Source organism: Clarias gariepinus, chromosome 5, assembly GCF_024256425.1.
Source record: "Clarias gariepinus isolate MV-2021 ecotype Netherlands chromosome 5, CGAR_prim_01v2, whole genome shotgun sequence".
In the NCBI taxonomy this organism is placed as follows: domain Eukaryota; kingdom Metazoa; phylum Chordata; class Actinopteri; order Siluriformes; family Clariidae; genus Clarias; species Clarias gariepinus.
This window is the reverse complement of record NC_071104.1, coordinates 34,032,891-34,052,808: the sequence shown is the minus strand read 5'-3', so window position 1 is coordinate 34,052,808 and position 19,918 is coordinate 34,032,891. Positions and strand designations below refer to the sequence as shown.

Sequence of the window (19,918 nt, the reverse complement as noted above, 5' to 3'; positions counted from 1 at the left end):
CCATGTTCGGGATGTTATGATAGAAAAGGGATGTTCAGAAGGATGGGACTGTTTTAAACCTATGAATCAGGACGCGAGTATTTTTGCTCACAAACAAACATTGTGGTTTTCTTTTTAAGTCTTAGCCGCTTTTGGGTCATAATGAACCATTTTAAGTTTGCATTTAAGGAAACTTTGTGTATTTAGGGCAGTTTCTTTGTTTCGCTTAGACTAGGGCAGTCTAAAAGAGCATATTGAGATACCAATAAACAAGTACCTCGTTCTAAAAAATGGCTTATCATTCTCTCCTCTTTTGTAAGTGCTTTAGACTGAGCATGTTGCTATAGGACCGGAAGTCATCTCAGGCCCACTTGGCTCAAGGCAGGAACAAAGCATGAGTGGGACGCCAGTCTATTACAGGACACTATGCATAAATACACATTCATTCACACTGAAGGACAACTTACAGCACTAAACCATATATTTTTAAGTGGGTCAGGACTAACTTTATGCACCCAGAGGAAACTTACAAGTATTACATTATGCTCCTGAGCTTCCATGGATCCAGACCCCCTCTGCCCTCTGGACCTGTCTGACTCATCTTAGTGCCCTGCTTCTTTTTGGAGACCTTAGATCCTGTGTGGTCTACTTGGGAACTAGGGCTGTTGACTGCAGTTGCTGAAATTCCCACAGACAGTTTTGTACCTAAGCCTACAATAACGAAAGTGCACTTCAAATTAACTTAAACATATGGATAAATGCTGAACTTCCAGCCTCCTAAAACACAGTATGACTGCAGATCAATACCTTCTGTCCGATATCACCCAAATGAGGATGAGTTCCCTGATGAGTCTGGTTCCTCTCGAGGTTTCTTCCTATTGCCATTACAGGTTAAAGAGTTTTTCCTTGCCACTGTCACACTTGGCTTAATCATCAGGGAGAATCTGATCATTATGATTTATACATATTTTCATTTAATTGTTGATTGTGTAAAGCTCAATAAAACTAAAACAAAAAAAAAAATGATGTGAATGCTGTGAAAAGTCTGTCGCCTTGCACCTCTAGGTTCTGGGTTCGATTTCCGCCTCGGGTATGTGTGCATGGATTTTGCATGTTCTCATTGTGCTTGGTGGGTTTCCTCAGGGTGCTACGGTTTCCTCCCATAGTCTAAAATCATGCAGATTAGGCTAATTGTCGTTCCCACCTTGCCTGTATTGTGTGAATGAGCATGTAAATGTGTGTGCTCTGTGATGGATTGGCCCCCAGTCCAGGGTCTACCTTGCCATCCCGTTTTCTACATTCCTAAATACACAAATCAAGCACTAGCAGAGAATGATATTGGATATACTGGTAATTCTAAACAATATAAATATACCGATACATAGTTAATTCAAATTTCTTGATCTAAAATCTCTGAAAAGAGCACATGTCTGTTAAACATTTATCAGCATCTCTGCTCTTGGCATGTTTTTAAAGGCAGGAAGCGCGCTTTAAGTGTCCCGTCTTACCCCTGGTTTATGTAGTTGACCACCAGTAATTACAGCACACGAGTTGCGACACAGAGGGGAAATATAATGTGTGGAATGTCAGGGGTCGTTAAGGTCATTGCACTGATGTTGTATTTTCCATTAGGATTCAGTAGGAGGTCAGTAGATAAGGTTTCTGCACTACTGAATGGAAGATTGTCATTTCAAATCCCAGGACAGTGATTGCTCATAACCCAGTAATTAGCTGTGATTTTAGGTTACAAGCGTTTAAATTAAGTCTCAATAAGACTGGATTTTCTCTGGCTCAAACATGTACAGCTTCATATAGCAATGCAGCTGCATCCAGTGTTCAACAAGCTTTCAAAGCGGCATGGTTTGATCCTTAGCTTGGGATATTGTCTGTGATGTTCAGCAGTTTTGCTAAAGTTTAAGTCCCCACTTCAGCAAAGGGCCACCACTGGGTTCCCGAACAATGTTATTCACTCTCAACTGCACAGCACTCTGCCTGGATCCGATTCTGGCTCACTTGAGTCACTTTGGATAACTTCCCAGTGACTAAATCCATAATCACAAGTAAGACATTGCAGCCCATGTTGTGCAAATCTGGAATTTGTGACGTACAACCGCTTGAAAGTTTGTTTGTACGTGATATTTTCTTTACAAATTTAGTGCAGAGATCATGCATTGTGCAAGCTGAGTGCACCAAGTGTCACTCGTGTGGGACTGCATCTGAAGAAACACATTTCTGAAATATGTGTACGCCTTCCCTTCCTTGCAGGACCCCACATGGAGCTTCAACAAACTCTAACCGCAAATCCCCCCCCCCCTCCCCCCTAAATACAGCCTGGGTGCAATGTACAGCAAACTGGATGTTTGTTCAATTACAAAAAAAAAAATCTCATAACCTTCAGTACAGGGTAGTGAGAGCAACATGGAGCTGAAATTTGCAAGAAGAGACATTAATTTGCAACACTGAGCTTTTATGGGTTAAAAAAAAAAAACATACATAAGTTTATATAAAAAGTGGTGAGGAACTATTTATTAGCAGGAAAAGTGCTTCCATACTCTGACCTTCATCTAGAGTCAAAAAGTCTGATGGTACGTTCCAAGCTAAAGCTTATATGATCCCTGTTATCTAACATTTCCACCAGAATGTGGTTGCGAGTCTATATTTCTGAACAGTTCAGAAAAGGGTTTACGGTCATTTGTGTGGTTACACACTTGTTCCTACAAACATAGCAGGTTTTATTATCACACCATGGAGGTAATCTGACACAAATGTCCATCCTTAGACCTTAAAAGATCAAATATAAATATTAACATGCCATCATATTACTGCCTGTCAGGAATAATGATTTCCAACCAAGCCGGAATGCCAAATGGGATTCCACCGCACATTGGCTGAGGACAGAGAGCATTAAATTGCAGGCCGCAGCCTGGATGTGAACCAGCGAGGCGTTTCAGTAGATCAAACCGAGCAGTGGAAAAAAATCCTTTTCAACATGTGAAAAACCGGCTATAATTCATGTGGTCCAGTTTTTTTGAAACTGAACCTTTGGAGTTTCTGTAGCTGTAGTTGTAACATGTTGCTGCCATTATAATGAATCAAGGTAAGTTTCGTTTTGAAGATTTCATAGGTTCTTATTTATTTTTATTTGTTTGTTTGTTTCATTCACACACGCTCCTCTGATTAGTGCTGTGACGACATGTCTTGTTCGGCAAAAGCGGAATTATAAATGAACAGCCAGAGAAGTATGTGCTTATTCCCTTTGCATCAAGTTAAAAACAGATGTCTCATCTGCTCATTTAGTGGAATTAGCAGTAACGTGATGCACCGATGCGAAATAAAATATAAACAATTCAAATCCATGCTGCTTATTTATAGACATAAACTACTAATTAATGTTTCAGCATTTAAAAGAAATTAAGTTGTAACCATTCAGTCAAGTTGGTTGCTCATTTCAAGCGTTTGAGTAAGAAATTTTATAAAGCTGGGCGCTTAACAACAAAGAAGATTAACCCCTGATGTAGGACGTTATCCATCCATCCATATCTATACCGCTACACATCCTAGTGTGGTACTTATCCTAAGGCAACAGCTTATGACAGGGTACGAGCAGTTGCACACATACTCATACACCATGCATAATTTGAGAAAAAAAACAACAACAAGTAACCACATGTCTTCTGACATGGACAGAACATGAAGGACAAGATATGAACCCCCAACCCTTGAGGTTCAAGGTGACAGTGCCAACCACTAAGCCACGTGGCACCTGATATTCCAACTAAACCCACGTTAAATACACTAGAATATAGGTTGTTTAATCAGTTATCTAACCCTCGTCCATAAAGTCTGTATTAAAAAAAAATATTTAATAATTGATTGTTACAAGCATTGTTCTTCCTTTTTTTGTCCTTGCTGTAATGCCATATTTCCATCTCATATGTTCTTGTTTAAAGAGGCTTTTTATCTCAATAGCACGCTTGGAGTTTTCGTAGTGATGTAATGATGAAATACTGAAGTTTTATGAGTGAGTATATTCCAATCAAACTTTTAATCTATCCATTTTGTTTAAACCAAGCAGTGTATTCAGCTTGTCTAGAACCACCGGTGTAAGTAAACTTATTGGCATGATTGCCACAATGTTTGGATTCAGTGGTGAATTGGAGGAGAATAGGCACCATGCATGAAGGTAGACGCTAATAAGTACCACATTTCCAAGCCTTTGCCAATCTTCTTCTTGATTGCACAGCCACCACCTGTCTAGCTGATACACTTGTCTGGAAGTCTATTATAAGGGGCTGCTGCTTTGTTTATTGAGATCAGATGGTTTTTTAACACTTGGTTAATCCAGGAACTGCAGGCTTTATGAGGAGAGACTGCAGGGCTTACCTTTATAATAACCTCAGGGGCAAGAGTAAAACTGATTTAGATATGAGACTGCTGCAAACTGGCAGCCATAAATAGAGGATCATGACTGTTTAATCACTCATTCATTTAGATCCTATTACTGTTCTATTCTGGTCAGGGCTGTGCTGGACACTGGAAGAGACACCAGTTTGTCAGAGGGCATCCAATGCCAACACCCTATGCACAACCCTATGCCTATAAATTACACATCTTTTTACCCTTTTTTTAACAAAAAATGGTGTTTTTTGTTTAACTTGAGCAAGTCCCCTACATACTGTACAAATGTTCGAGTTACTAACTTTCGAAGAAACAAACATGCCTTTAGGAAAAGGAAGCGGGATCAGCATCAGCGTTAAGTCCAGCTTAGTCCCGTTATATATTAATATATTATGTATAGCCAATTGTGTTAGTATCCTAGTACCTGGAAAATGAAGAGGAGAAATTTATTAGACTTACGAACAAATTGGACTTACGTATGAGCTCTCGGAATGGAACTTGTTTGTAAATAGGGGACTTACTGTAAATCCACTAAAATTTTTATTTTTTTTAAAAAAGGTTGGCTAGCTGAATCAGGAACCAGATTTAGGAACCTGTAGGTTAATCCATCATTAGTTCATGAAAGAATTTCTTTAAAGCATATGGTATCATTCAGAACAAAGGCTTCATAGTTCATCACAATTAGTTAGATTAATGATCTTCATATTACATTATATGAACTTATAGAACATGTGCGAGGAAAATAGATACATACAGTACAATATGAATAAAGAGACTGACGTCTTCAAATAAAACAGCTCACATCAATTAAGTTTTTAATGATTAAAATCCAGAGAGCTTCACATTGCAATTAGGCTAATCGATAAACCCTAGCTGATCTATTCGCCAAGGAAACCTGTGTGGAATGTTGGCTTATAGAAACCTTTGCCTCTTGACTTCTTGTCCGTACCCATCACTTACCTCTGACTGAACAAGCAGATCACCAACACCATCATGCAGCTGTAACTTAACCCACTAAACATTTACTCCTAGCTGCATAATGGTGTCGGTCTTCCGTAAACCTGAGATTCTGATTATTCTTACTATAGTTCATGAGACATCAGTGACAAGAAAAGTGTGAAACTTTTTTAGGTTTTAGATTGTACTATTGATGCAGGATTGGTGTCATAGAGACCTGCTGATTACTTCCTGTATCCTGCTTCCTGTTTTCTGCTGGTACTTCCTGGTTTTCTTCACTGTTGTGCTCTCTCACCCTGAGGGCTACCTGTATTTTTGAGCTTCCAGAACAAAAACTACCAACAACTTTAACCCGGAAGTTATCCACCCCAAGCTGTGTGTGAAAATGTTTGTTTCAGGTGTTGTGTTGTTGTTTCACCCACATGGTGTGTTGGCAATTTTGAAGATCTTAGACCAAGGAATTCTAAACATTTTCATTCACACATCACCATACTGGGGGCTCATAAATAATGAAACAAATGGCTGATAAGCAGATTTATGCCCAGGTGTGGCCTGTTCCCTTATTACTCTGCAACTAACCAAGCAGACAAAACTCCTGGAGGTGATCCTGAGTGTTACATTTGCATTTGTTAGCTGTTCACTCAAACTCTCAGCATGGGGTCCAAAGAGGTGTCTATGCAAGTGATAGGGACCATCATTAGGCTGAAATAAATAAATAAATAAACAAGCAAACAAACCCATCAGAGAGATAGCAAAACCATCAGGAGTGGCCAATACAACAGTTTAGAACATTCCTAAAAAAGAAGGAATTAACTGGCAAGCTCAGCAACAGCAAAAGACCTGAATGACCAAAGTGGATGATTGCGCAATCCTGTCTATGGTGAAGAAGCACCCTGTAACAACATCTAGCCGAGTGAGTCAAGAACACTCTTCAGGAGGTCGGTGTGTCGTTGTTGAAGGCTACATTCAAGAGACGGCTTCACAACAAGGTGCAAACAACTGGTAATGCTCGAGAACAGAAAGGCCAGATTGGACGTTGTCTGAAGGCTTTAGGAGATACGTTGGACTGATGAAACCAGAATTAACTTGTACCAGAATGATGGGAAGCGACAAGTATGTTGAAAGAAAGGAACGGCTCATAATCCGAAGCATACCACATCATCTATCAAACAGTTTTATGGTTATAAGCGTGTACGCCTGCTAATGAAACCAGTTCTTATTATTGATGACCGTACTGTAGCTAAAAGTAGTAGGATGAATCTGAAAATGTGTAGAGCTATAATCTCTGCTCAGTTTCAGCCAACAGAGTCACTCATCTGCTCTCAACCCAATAAAGCATTCTTTTCACTTATGAAAGACAAGACTGAAGGCAGAAAGACCCAGAAATAAACAGCAGCAGGTCTGGCAAACCATCTTGAGGAAGGAAACTCAGAGGAAGGACATTTGGTCATGTCCATGGGTTCCAGGTTTCAAGTAGTCGGTGACCGCAAATGATTTTCATCCAAGTATTAAAGGCGATCCTTCTGTTTTTAATTATATTCGTTTGTTCCATTATTTATTGATTAATGTGTCCAAGATATTAATGGTGTACTGTTGTATCAAGCTAAACCGCAACCGGCTGAAATCCAAAGCAGGCAGAACAGTTACTAAATAACAAACACAACACCCTGTGAAAGCAGACTTACAGCTGGAGGATAGCTTGATGCCTTGAAATTGCGGAGGAGATTTCTATGTGGGAGTACCGAATCAGAAAAATCAGGTACTAGCTGGAACAGCTGTGTTTGTGGAGCATCTGCTTTACAAATCGTAGTGTAAGTTGCTTCTATAGAAATGGTGACGTATTAGAACGAGTGTTTTAATATAATTTCCTTTCAAAGCTGATGTTAAAGAACTAATTATTTTAAACTTTACTGATGGTTCAAGCATTTTCTTTTGTCTTTCTGTTCTGTGTTTGGATATGCCTTTTGGCGAGCATCTTTATGTCTAATTTGACCTTTTTTTCTGGATTTTGACTCTGAGTCAAGGAAAGCCTGAATAAGGGGTTGATGTGATTACACCCAACTGCCTCTCCTGGCTGCTGTTTTTCGGCGCTAATTTATGTGACTGGTTTCACAGAGAAAGAGCAAGAGAGACGTGAGAGTGGGTCAAGCCAAGTCTTTGATTCAGACTTCTTAAAGGGGCTTGTGTGAACTCCTGGGGCCAAGTAAGTGCCACTGTTATGTCTATTGATAGGTAATGAAAGACACACACACACACACACACACACACACACACACACACACACACACACACACAGATAAACACAAAGGCGTGATAGTGTCCCAAGGCTCACACTACTTCATTTAGCATGTGCAACCTTGCTTAAAGGGGAACAGCTCTCTTGGCTCACTCAATAAAGGTTTTGTGTAAGTGTTTGTCTGTGTGTATGTGTGCGCGAGCGCGCTTGTTTTTTCGACACTACACAGACAGTACAAACATCGCTTCATCATGGTCATGAGCCATTCGCAAATGTGAAATGTTTGGACGTGTGGATTCTTGAAAAGCACCCAATGGATAAGTTACTTCAGTAGATAACAGATTGGAGGTTTTGTTGGTACTTAAGGGATTGTACTGGAGTCTTAAAGCATTATATATTAAAAAAAAAAAAAGCCTCTGATACCAAGATATATAATCTGTCAGGGCATTATTGTGGCTTTCAAGATAATCGGTTCCACTTCTGCTTGTTTAGTTTTGCACTGGAGCTACACATTATCCTGCTGGTAGTTTAGCACTGTCGAAACCACTGCACGGATTCTTACACGCTTAGACCACCTCAGACTTGATTATGTGGTTTCTGACACTGTATACCATATTGCCATATTTGGAAATAGACACAATGACACTGCAGAGCTAAAATACAGTCGTCACTTTTATTTTGTACCTAAGACTAAATGAAAGATTACTGCACCTCCTTTCAACACCTTTAGTACTGTTTACTTCGTACGTTATAATCGGAGCAGAGTAATGCCACCCAGAACCACACTGAGTGTGGTCGCAGTTGAAGTTTCCATCTCATGTCATCTCAGGGATTTTTTCCCTCCACCATCACCTCTTATGTTATGCCTATGCAACTTTGAATATTTTGTAAACCTGCTTTGTTACAACTCTAAGACACTATACAATGGAAGGAAAGATGGTATGCCAGAAATGTAATAAGATTTAATAAGAATTGTATGCGATGAATGTAACTCTCTGTTCTTAGGTTGGGTGGTGGAGGTGAATCCTTTGTCCATCCCGAGAACACTGGGCTTCAGATAAGAATACACCCAGGATGAGAAACCAATCAAAGTGTCTGCCTACACACATTCACATGCTCATTCACACCCAGGGGCAATTTAAAGTCCAGACTAAAGGAAACCAAAAACCATAGAAATGGACATAGCATGCAAAACTCCAAGCAGACAGTATAGACCAAGAACTCTGGATGCTACCAATTTCTCCATCTCTTAAATCGAGGGTTAGTTGCAACGTTAAACTGGTCGTGATAATATTTGTCAGATTCATTAACCTTGTAAGCCAATGAAGACAAGGCAACAATAAACATTGTTTTGAATCATGAACTACATTTGGCCAGAAAGAAAAAAAAAAGTGCACTTTTAATTTTTGGATTCGCAATTAGTTGTTACTCACGTTGAGTAAAAGCATCTGCCAAAGTGAGTAAATGTAATGTAAGCACAAGTTTCCTCCCAGATAGTAACAGAGTGATGGCATGGAATAACGGCGATGAACTCATCTACATCTGGTTGCCAAAACACAAATACAAAAACTCTGTCATTATGAGACATTACTGTATCTTCGACTTGATACAGACCAGAGTGTACATCTGTGCTACTTTTTGGTAAAAAAAAAAAAAAAGGAACTCCTTAATATCTATAATCGGAGATATAGTTTAATCCTTTTGGCGCTGCCAGGGCTGGGCCAAGATTGTCTGCTAGAGCATCTTTCTTTACAACTCTAAAAAATAAATAGAAAATTTCAGCAGTATTTTGAGATACATTTCAAGATAATTTAATGACATTCTCAATTTTTTAAAAACGATGACGATCAGGATAATAATAGAATAATTTGTTATTTTATGCAATGAAATTGCTAAAAAAATAATTATTAAACATAAAGTTCTTCGTTCTTTAAAACCTGCTGGATCCGACTGGGCATAGAGTCAAAAACACGTCTACAGTACTCTGGTGTCAGTTGCTTAGTCCAAGCCGGCTTGATTGCTTCCTGAAGGTCATGTACAGAGGACAGTGTCTTAAAGGTTACTGCCTAAATTTTCCAACAGTTTTCTATTGGGATTAGACCTGGAGATGACCCAGGTCGTGGCTCCAGAAGCTGGAGACCATCGTCACATAGACAATTTTTCACTAGTTCTTCAGTTAATTAGCCCTAAGAGAAAAAAAGCGATTTTTTGTGAGAAAAAAAAAACTATTTTTGATATGAAGACAAAATGAGGAAGGAAAAAAGGAAAGCCAAAATAACTGTACCATGTATACTCTCAAAGGGAAAAAAAAAAGTGGTTCCTAAAGTCCAATTATGAACTGAAACTTTATCCTTAATGAACATGTCAGTGACTGGGATTTACCCCAAATTCCTAGTTCAGTAAATTTTTCCTGAAAGCTTGTTCTCAAACAGAAAAATGCACATCATTAATGAGATCTGCCGGTTTGTATACTTCAACGTCTCAAGTTTTCCTGAACCCATGTAATGGCTGAGGGCTTCATTTACGATCTACTGCTGCTCACAAGCCAGCAGGACTCACAACGCATTACAGATGCTGAATTCTTCCAAACTTACTCACTCTGCCCATAAATTCTGCTCCGCTACTCAAGGAATGCGGTAAGTCATTCTAGTCAACCTCAGAACATAGTTTAGACTTAAAATCATTGTCTGTCAAAGAAAAATGGTTTGATAGTGTCGGTTTAATTTATTTAGGTCTTAAACATTCTGTATCCTACTCATCCAAGTATATCCTACTCATGTACAGTATTTAACACATGACCTCATAACTACTCGTATGTCATTTGACGCATCATATGTTCATGAGACAGTACCATGAGCCCAAATTATGAAATGATTTATAACTTATTCTTGGGTATGTCTTGTTTGCTACAAATTAATATGCCTTTAGGTAGTTTTTTTTACTTAATTCAGACATAGATCATTAGCCAAGATCAAATTGAGGTCTAATTTTAGTTTTTGTATTTTTTTAGGAGTTTGATAAGAATTACTTAAAATGTCATAGAAATGTTCCTATTTTATTGTTTAACTATAATTTACTATAAATATAATTTGATATCACAGTAAAACATGATGTTCTTGACTGCGTCTTTTTCTCATGCAAAAGGCTTCATCAATTCACTTTAAAAAAGTTCAGTTACCAATAAACAACACACTATGAAATGACCCTAACGTGGAAGATTGCTAATCTCCATAGATATTTAACTCAAATAATCACTCTTTAACACCATGGTTAGCAGAAAATCAATGCACAATTAAATTTGGGGTGAGGAAGAGCGAATGAGACCACCACACTTTAGAGAAAGATTCAATTAGTTCTCACATATACCTCTATATACTGTATGTGTGGGCTTTTCAAGGGGGCTTATGGCACGAGGCAGGGACACACACTCGACAAGATAGAAATCCATCTCAGTGCACACACACATACATACACAAAGTCATACAAACACTACAGGCAAAAAGAATGTTCGAGGGAACTGGGCAGAACATGCAAACTCCATGCACACAGACCTGAGGTGGATGGTACCAGTGCTAACCACTACACCACCGCCCCTTTCAAACTCTTGAACATTTAAATAACATTTGTTGTGAACTTCTTTAACTTTTTTTTTTTTTGAACTTTTGAACCACGCCCCCCACCCTCCACGCGGTCCAACGGATCAACATCAAAGCGACGTGTCTTCCCTCCGACCCTAGGCGTGCGTGACGAAATTGTAGCCCGAGGAGAAGACAGGGGAAGGGAGGAGAGGAGGGTAAAGAGGAGGCGGGAAACAACAAGAGGAGGAGGAAGAGAAGGAGGTCGCGCGCGCGCGCCGGTCCGCAACAGCAGCAAGCAGATGTTGAGGCTCAGAGCGCAACAGGCGCGTGAACAGACACACACGCACACATACACGCGTACACGCTCGCGCGCGCTGAAAACTTTTGGAAGAAATGAAACGAAGCGCAACAAGGACTGTTTGATCTTGCTTTGAACTTTTAAATACTGATAGGATTGAAAATAATAATAATAATTATTATTATTTTAATAATTATAAAAACAACAACATTCGGAATAATGACTACAGAGGGACAGAGCCCGAGGATCTCCCCGTGGCGCGTGCTGCTGTGCGCGCTCGGCTGCGCGTGCTACTTGCTGAACTCAGCGGACTGCTATAATTTAGACGTGGATAACTCGGTGCACTTTGGAGGACCCAATGCATCTTTATTCGGCTACTCGGTTCTGCTCCATAAACACCAGCAAAGCGCCTGGTGAGTCTTTATGATCAGGGTGTTCACACTGTATCTTTATAGATATTATATTATATTATAGAGATAAGCATCATTAGGTTTAGAGACTCTATAAAGCAATAATGCATGCATTAGATGTGTAAGTGCAAAAATGATTCATGGTTTAGTTTGACAAGAAAGAGATTAAGTGAAACGTTTCGGTAGTCGTTTTAATATGAATGGACCAAGCCTAGTTAGGGAGCTAGTTAAAAAAAAACTGTGTTGCTTCTCTATACAACATAAGGAAGAAAAAGAAATGCAATGGTGTATACTTCAGAGAAGACGTCTTAAATCATTATATTTACTTAAAGTTAAAAGTTAAAGTGAAATTAAAAAGTTGGATGACAACCCTTACACTTGCATTAAAAAAGTCATGTCATGAAGGCGCTTAAAAAAATTCTTTGTCACATGCACTTATTGACATTTATGTGTTACATCCTACTTTGCTTTCTATCTGATAGTGCATATGTATAATCACCTAAATTTTCACTATATGCAACAGAAGAATATGTAACTTCCATTAACTCAGAATTTTAATTGTGCATGATGTGATATGTAATATAACATTATGATATGTCTTGAATTAAACACATCATCTAGATCACTGTGTCCTTTTTTTAGGTTGCTTGTTGGAGCCCCGGTTGCCGAGTCCACGTTTTACTCCAACATTCAAAAACCTGGCGCCATTTACAAGTGTGATGTTTTAAAAAACCAGTGTACACAGCTCCCAACTGGTAGGTGATCTTCTCCAAGCTTTATTTCAGTTTCTGCAAGTCTCTTTAATACTCAGTGACACAGCTAATGGACTTCCCAGTTTAATAGGTATTAGTTATTTATTATAGGTAGCTAATGAGCTGGTGGTATTTCTGTTAACAATAATCACCATCTCGAAATATATTTGCGCAAATTTAAAGAGAATTAGGAGGGAATCTTGAGAGGAACTGAGACTCAAAAATGGGATCCCATCCCCTGTCAGTGTAGTGGACAGTGAATGAACTCATCCTGTCTTTACTCGCTGGCTTCTTACCAGATAGGCACGTTTCTCCCTCCTGAATTTCCCAATACACAGTTCTGCTGCTGGTCATAGTCCTTCGCTCAGTGTCTAGACATCAAATCTCTGGAGCTCTGAGCATCCCTCTTCAATCAAATTCACGTGCCACCGGTTCAGAAACAGGGCAGAGTTAGTGGCTGCTTCTTCTCCTCGTGTAAATGCTCAACAAATGAGCCATGAATGAAGTGGGCTGGTCACATTTCTCTTCCTGTCATTATGGAGCAACAGCTAACTCACTTTTCCCAAATAAGGGAAATGAGGCTACTATTGTTCCAGATCGGACAGGAGTTGGACAGGAAGTGCAACACATCCTTTGTCCATCAGGATTTACTTTTTTCTTTCTTTTCTTTTTTTAATTCTATTGGTCATTACTGGGCAAGATTTCGGTGTGTGAAAGAAAAATGGATTGCAGTGGGAAAAGATGAATGATTTATACGAGGATCCGGGTGGAAATGTATGAGGTCAGCCAGACTGTCTAGCACACGTCCAACATGTGCTAGTGTAATACTGTGCTTAAGGGGATAAAGAGGTCATGACACACAACAGATCACTGTTGATGTCATTGTTTTTATATTGAAACCTCAATGAGCCACACTTCACAAAAACTGTTTAAACCTTTGATTCAGTGGACAATCTCACATGCATCCTGTAGATTTGTATCTACACTACCAGTCACAAGTCTGGACACGCCTTCTAATCGCATGGTCTTTTCTGATTTATTTCCTCTTATACAGTAAAACAATGCTAAACGAATTCAGAATATGCAACAATCTCCTTTAAACAAGATTCAAATATTGAGATATTGAGTAGATATTGAGATGTATCTGCTACTTATGCTCTTTAAAGCCTTCATAACAGCTCTAATCTGAGGTGCTGTTTGTTAACTGCTGATTTTTCCAGGTAGGTAACTCTAAATTTACGTCTCCTCTCTAAGTTTTGGTCTTGCTTTCCTGGGATGGTCTTCATGAGAGCCAGTTTCATCATGGTGCTTGATGGGTTTTGCAAATGTACTCAATACCGACAATAAGAGGGCACTGGCGGCTCAGTGGTAGGTGTTTCGCCTGCCATGTGGAAGGCCCGGGTTCGATTCCGATGCAGTGCCGGTCCCAAGCCCGGATAAAATGGGAGGATTGCGTCAGGAAGGGCATCCGGTGTAAAACCTCTGCCAAGTTGTAGTGCAGCCAGGGTATGCTGGGAGCGCCCAAAAGGGCAACAACAATTCATTACTGAGAATACTGTTCTTGCAAGAACTATTGCAGAACAGCTGACCTTCATGTCTTAAAATAACAACTGACTATTTTGTTGTTGTTACTTAATTACCTAATGCCTTATCTGTTATTTTATAGTTTTGAAATCTTCAGTGTTGTTCTAGAGTGTAGAAAATCAATCACAATTCTTTGAGAAATCCAAGGTGTGTCCATACTTTTGTCTGGTACTCTAGGACCTGCTGCTGTCTCCATAAACATTGTTCTGTGTTTATCTCGAACATCCATTCAATGCACTTTATTTGCCTTTATAAGAGCCTCACAGCACAGCAATATCCTGGTAAAGAAGGTAGGATCAGAGCACAGGGTCAGCCAGCATACATTACCCCTAGAGCAGATAGGGTTAAGGGCCTTGCTCAAGGACCCAACAACGACAACTTGGTGGTGCTAGGGCTTGAACACCCAACCTTCTGATCAATAATGCACAGCCTTAACCGTGTGAGCCACCACCTATATACTGTGAGTGCGGAATACTATGGATAATTTGTGGAACATCTGCACGACAAGTTATTTCCTCTTGGTACTTATACTGTATAACAGTGATAAACCATAGATCTAGGGAGATGGCTACAGTAAAGTAGTGTTTTGATCATTAAGGATCTACATAATATACATCAGAATTTATGTACACACATCAATAGAAAGAAAATGATTTACAGTCAGCTGACCTGCTTTGAACTAAGTTCACGTCATGTGAACCTGACCTTCAGTTTATCATTTAACACCTCCAACCGCACGCTGTGGAAACATAAGCAAATTGGTTTTGATAGTTGGAAGAAGCACAAATAAATAAAAAAAAAAAGGTGTGAAAGCCAGATGTGTCATATAGCATGATGCTTTGTTTATGGCACAAGCTTCTTACTTTAAAATATGCCTCAGTAGTAAACATTTAAGGTGCTTACATCATTTATACTTTGTCAATGTCATTAAAATGTGTAATGTGTGCGATCTAATCTTGTCGGTTTATTAAATCTAATATGCAAATGAGCAAAACACTGACAAGCAACTTCCTGTGTTATTTCTCAGTTCTGTGTGTTTCGACCAAAAGATGATGATACAGCAAGTGATTTTGCATGCTGGTTTAAGTGCAGTTTAACTCATGTAGGGTTTTTGTTTCTGTTTGGCATGAATAAGCATTTTTTTTTTCAGCTGAATACCCTTTTCTTAGAATTTGGAGAGTAACACCTAACACATGCTGCCTGTTAATACAAACATTTACTTCTTCTTCTTCTTTTTATTATTATTAATTATTATTATTATGATGGAACGTAGATGCTGACTCAGCATTTCCTCCATGTAATTTGTGATAATATATCCTCTGGCCATGGAGGACCCCAGCCTCAGCTCCCAGTACCCCGGTTTAACCAATCAGCTAATTAACAGCCCTTTCTGAGTTGAAATGAATGTGATAGCAGGGAAAACACCAAAATGTGCAGAACCTGGAATCCTCTAGGACTGGCATTCTGAGCCGCTGCTTGCTTCACTGCTCAATGAACTTTTATTATGTTACCAATAAACATTTTAAAGTTCAAAGCTGACGGAATAAGGGTGTTCATCTGCATTCACAATGAGCAAGCCAGAGAAGACAGTAGCAACCCTGAGAAACCTGAGAAACCTTCAGAGGAATGTTACTTTATCAACTTTATTATCTGGATTCTGGGGGATAATTAACTCTTGTATAATTAACTAAAGTTGTAATCCTTAGAGAAATTTGGAACTAAAGAGGAGGATAATGTTGTGTCATAACTCTACTGTATGTACTGTAATGGTGTTATAAGCTGTCTTGGGCACTTATACCTTATGCACGCTTATGGTTGTAACACATTTGTGTTTGGATTTTGCACAGGTGTGGACAAGTGTGGGAAAACATGCCAGTCTGAAAGCGATAACCAGTGGCTCGGAGTCAGCCTTTCGAGAAGGCCATCCAATGGTGATATTCTGGTACGACTCCTAGCTCTGTTTTTGTGCCCAATATTTTAGTTTAATGAGATACTACAGTATATAAGGTCACTGAGATACTATTTAACAACATTACATGAACATATATTCTCATTAGAAATGACTTTTTGCAGAAATTACGCGAACTTTATCAATGAAATCTTTTTTATTTTTAGTATTTAGCATCCAGCTGATCTAGAGTACGCCTAACTAAAGTTCATAATTAAGGACCAATGTTATATATACATTAAGGGGCAGTTCTCATCTTTGCTCAAGTGACTAATCTTTTAGTAATGTTTTGTGTAAATGTATTTTTTTTTCATAGATTAAAATGGAAAAACTTCATCATAAGGTTTTTATGATGAATTTAAGGTGGTTCCCTAAACGATAGACGTGTAAATCATTTACGTTATACATTATAATTTTCATAAGTAACCAGGTGCTGTCAGACATCTGGAACATGGAATTGTGTTAAACTGGTTTGGATCCAGATGACAGTCCTTACAGTGCAATACAGTAAAATTGCTGAGCATGCATTTAAAAAAGTTCAGTGTTAGCATTGTGTTGTGAAATGTTTCACTTTATGAAAATAGCTAGAAAACTTAACAATATATAGTATTTAACTTTTGTTAAACATTTTTTTTGATGGATTTGAATGACATCAATTGATAAAAATATATGTATGCAAAAAAAATTATTGGGCTCAGACAAACAAAGAAATAACATTTTCTTTATATTCAATTAAAATGATAAAATTTTTATAATTATATAACAGTTACTGTATATAAACTGTTATGTAGTTATATAGTTAGATATATAAGTATATATATATATATATATATATATATATATATATATATATATATGTAACATTTAATAAGGTTTTTCTTTACAAAGTGTATAAAATTTTTTTATTATACTAATTTATATTACATTATATACTAATATACTGTATATGCTAATATTATATTCTTACTTTTGTGTATTTTGCATTTAGATTCCGTGACTATTTTCTTTTATTAAATGTGATTTATATATACATATATATATATATATATATATATATATATATATATATATATATATATACATTTACAGTAGAACCGACCTCAGTAACTGACCCCTGGCACCTTTAGCACGTATTTACAATATTTAGCTTCTAGACTATAATAAGTCAAATTGTGTAATTTTATTCTGATCATCATCTCATCTGAGAGTCATACTGCAGGACAGGGGACGTCGGCACTGTGCCGAGTCTGTAGCTCGTTATGTCTAACACAAAAGCACACTTGTCTTGTACGTCCTCACACTGGTTCCAATTTCAGGCGTGTGGACATCGCTGGAAGAACGTCTTCTTTTCGCAAAAAGACAATCAAAACAAGCTGCCGCATGGGGTGTGCTTCAAGCTCAGCTCCGATTTTAGCCACTCAACCCAATACATCCCCTGCTATAGAGGTACATGTAATTACATCCCACCACACTAATGTGTCTTTGAGACATTGTATACTATGAATGAACAGAGGAGACTGTGTTCAGCAGTTAGTGGAAAGACAGCATGGTTAAATAGCTGTTTGTGTGTGCAGATCATCAGAGGAAGTTCGGTGAAGACTACGGATCCTGCCAAGCCGGGATTTCAAATTTCCTTACAGAGGTACTCACATGTTTTACAGGATTAAACACACATTGCCCTGTCCTGCGTCTGAAACAGTGTGATTGTTTGATTTAGAGAACACAAGTCTCATGTCGGACGTTTGTTTTAATACTGAATGACAAAACCTCCTGGGATTATAAAATGTTATCTATTAATGTTTAACGATTTTGAAATTAAATCCTGTAGAATGTCGAGAAAAGGTTAAACGTCCTGTTTCTCCTGTCAAAGCAATGCTAGCTAATTATCCACATTTCATTACTTAAAGGAAATGGCAGTTAGAGTCAGCTAGCAGGTGTGCTAGGATAGGAAAACAATCAACAACCATTATTTTCCCAATAGCCTTTTGTTAATTATTTTGAAAGAATGTGATATTTTATTAGTTCTTAGTTATATTATAGTTCCAATGATTGACCATGAAACAAGTTATTTCCTGGTTATGGAAGGCTTTCCTTATCAACCAATATTTTGCTTTCTTATAAAAAAAAAGCAGGTTGTAATGTTACCAAAAAGCTGAAAAGCATCCCAGCTTTATGTTTGACTGTTCATCAGCTTTAAATAAAAATCCTATCACAAATAATGTTACTTTCTCAACAAATGTACACATATTTATTACCCACTGCACCTTCTGTTTATTATAGCACATTACTATATCACTATATATGCTATAACTCTACTATTACCAAATGCATCTTCTGTATGTATAATCACATTGTATTTATTTATTTATAGTAAATAGGCCACTGATGCACTGATTAAAAACCTTTCCCCCAGTCCTAATCACAATCTGACCAATAAGAATCATGCAAGCAAACCCGCTGTGTTATAAATTAACATGCTAAATGACTCACTGATTAAATGTTTTCATTTATATTCTAACATCATAACTTAATTTTAATGTTTTGATGTTGTTGTTTTTTCAGGATCTGATGATAATGGGAGCTCCTGGGAGCTCTTACTGGACCGGCTCTGTTCTGGTTTACAACGTTTCCAGTAAGACCTTAGCTGCCTACTTGGATGATGAGAACACTGTGCTCTATGGCAGCTATCTTGGTGAGGAAGAGAATTAATCATTGATAATACATTTACTGAATACAGGATATACTGTACCACAATACTCAATATATATATATATATATAAACACACACCATTATGTACATATATTTTGGATAACGGAGATAATATACAGTATTTAGGTAAAAATATGATTTAGGGCGAGTCATATAGTCTTTTAAAGCCTCTTTAAATGCTTAACATATTGAAGAGTTCTTCATACAGACAGACTAAAGTAACTGAGCAGCTCTTTAACCTGATGAATGTAAGAGATTACTATTCGAGGTTTTCACATCTGTTCAACATCAAAAAAGAAAAACTGCTCACAGAGTACAAAGCGAAACACTTAAGAAGAATAGATAAGAGACGTGATGCTGATGATGTGAGCTTGGAGTGCGGTATGTTAACTGACTAACCTGTTTTAACCCAAAGTGACTCCCACCTTTTCCTTTCATGTTTTAAGTAGGTAGTTAGTTTAATTGTTGAATTATGGCAAATATTTGATAGCAGACAGGCTGTTCATTTAGGAATAAAGACTCATCAGTCAGAGTGTAGAAAGCAATACTGTAGGCCAGCATTCATTGCTAAGTTTGCTATCAGCCAATATCTCAGTTCACAAGAACAAAACACAATATGCAGTTTTTCTCCCCAAAGTAATCGAACATTTAGGAATAAAGAGCGAAAAAAAGACACCCTTTCAACTCGCACAGTCATTAACAGAATAATCAGCAGCGAGGTGTTACTAATGTAATTCACAAGATTAGTTAATCATGGAGAAGTGTGACTACCTGAATGAAAAGCAGAATTTTGGTGTCTAGAAGAAAAGAATGTTACGGTGAAAGGACAGCTGCCCAGACTTCAGAGAATCCATCCATTGTTGCTGCTGATCAAGCTGGGAAGGGTGGGTTCGGAATTGAAGAAAAACCTCAAGATCGACATCATGTGACCTGCAGGGCCCCGAAAGCATATGGTTATTTATGTTCATGAGAGCACAATTAGAAAAAGAATGAACAAGCCTGGCTTTCATGGAATAGTGCATAGGAAAAAGACCCTTCTGTCTAAAAAGGAATAAAGACCAGAATTAG

General features: G+C 38.1%; 1 protein-coding gene across 1 annotated transcript in view; it reads left to right on the top strand.

The window, feature by feature from the left end:
* Positions 1 to 11,396: 11,396 nt before the first annotated feature.
* Positions 11,397 to 19,918, top strand: part of itga4 (integrin alpha 4) — a 40,159-nt gene continuing 31,637 nt past the window's right edge. The window contains exons 1-6 of the mRNA XM_053496148.1: positions 11,397 to 11,859; positions 12,499 to 12,611; positions 16,040 to 16,134; positions 17,457 to 17,586; positions 17,715 to 17,782; positions 18,703 to 18,832. Coding sequence (XP_053352123.1) covers positions 11,666 to 11,859; positions 12,499 to 12,611; positions 16,040 to 16,134; positions 17,457 to 17,586; positions 17,715 to 17,782; positions 18,703 to 18,832 — 730 coding nt within the window. The 5' untranslated portion in view covers positions 11,397 to 11,665. The remainder of the gene's footprint in view (positions 11,860 to 12,498; positions 12,612 to 16,039; positions 16,135 to 17,456; positions 17,587 to 17,714; positions 17,783 to 18,702; positions 18,833 to 19,918) is intronic.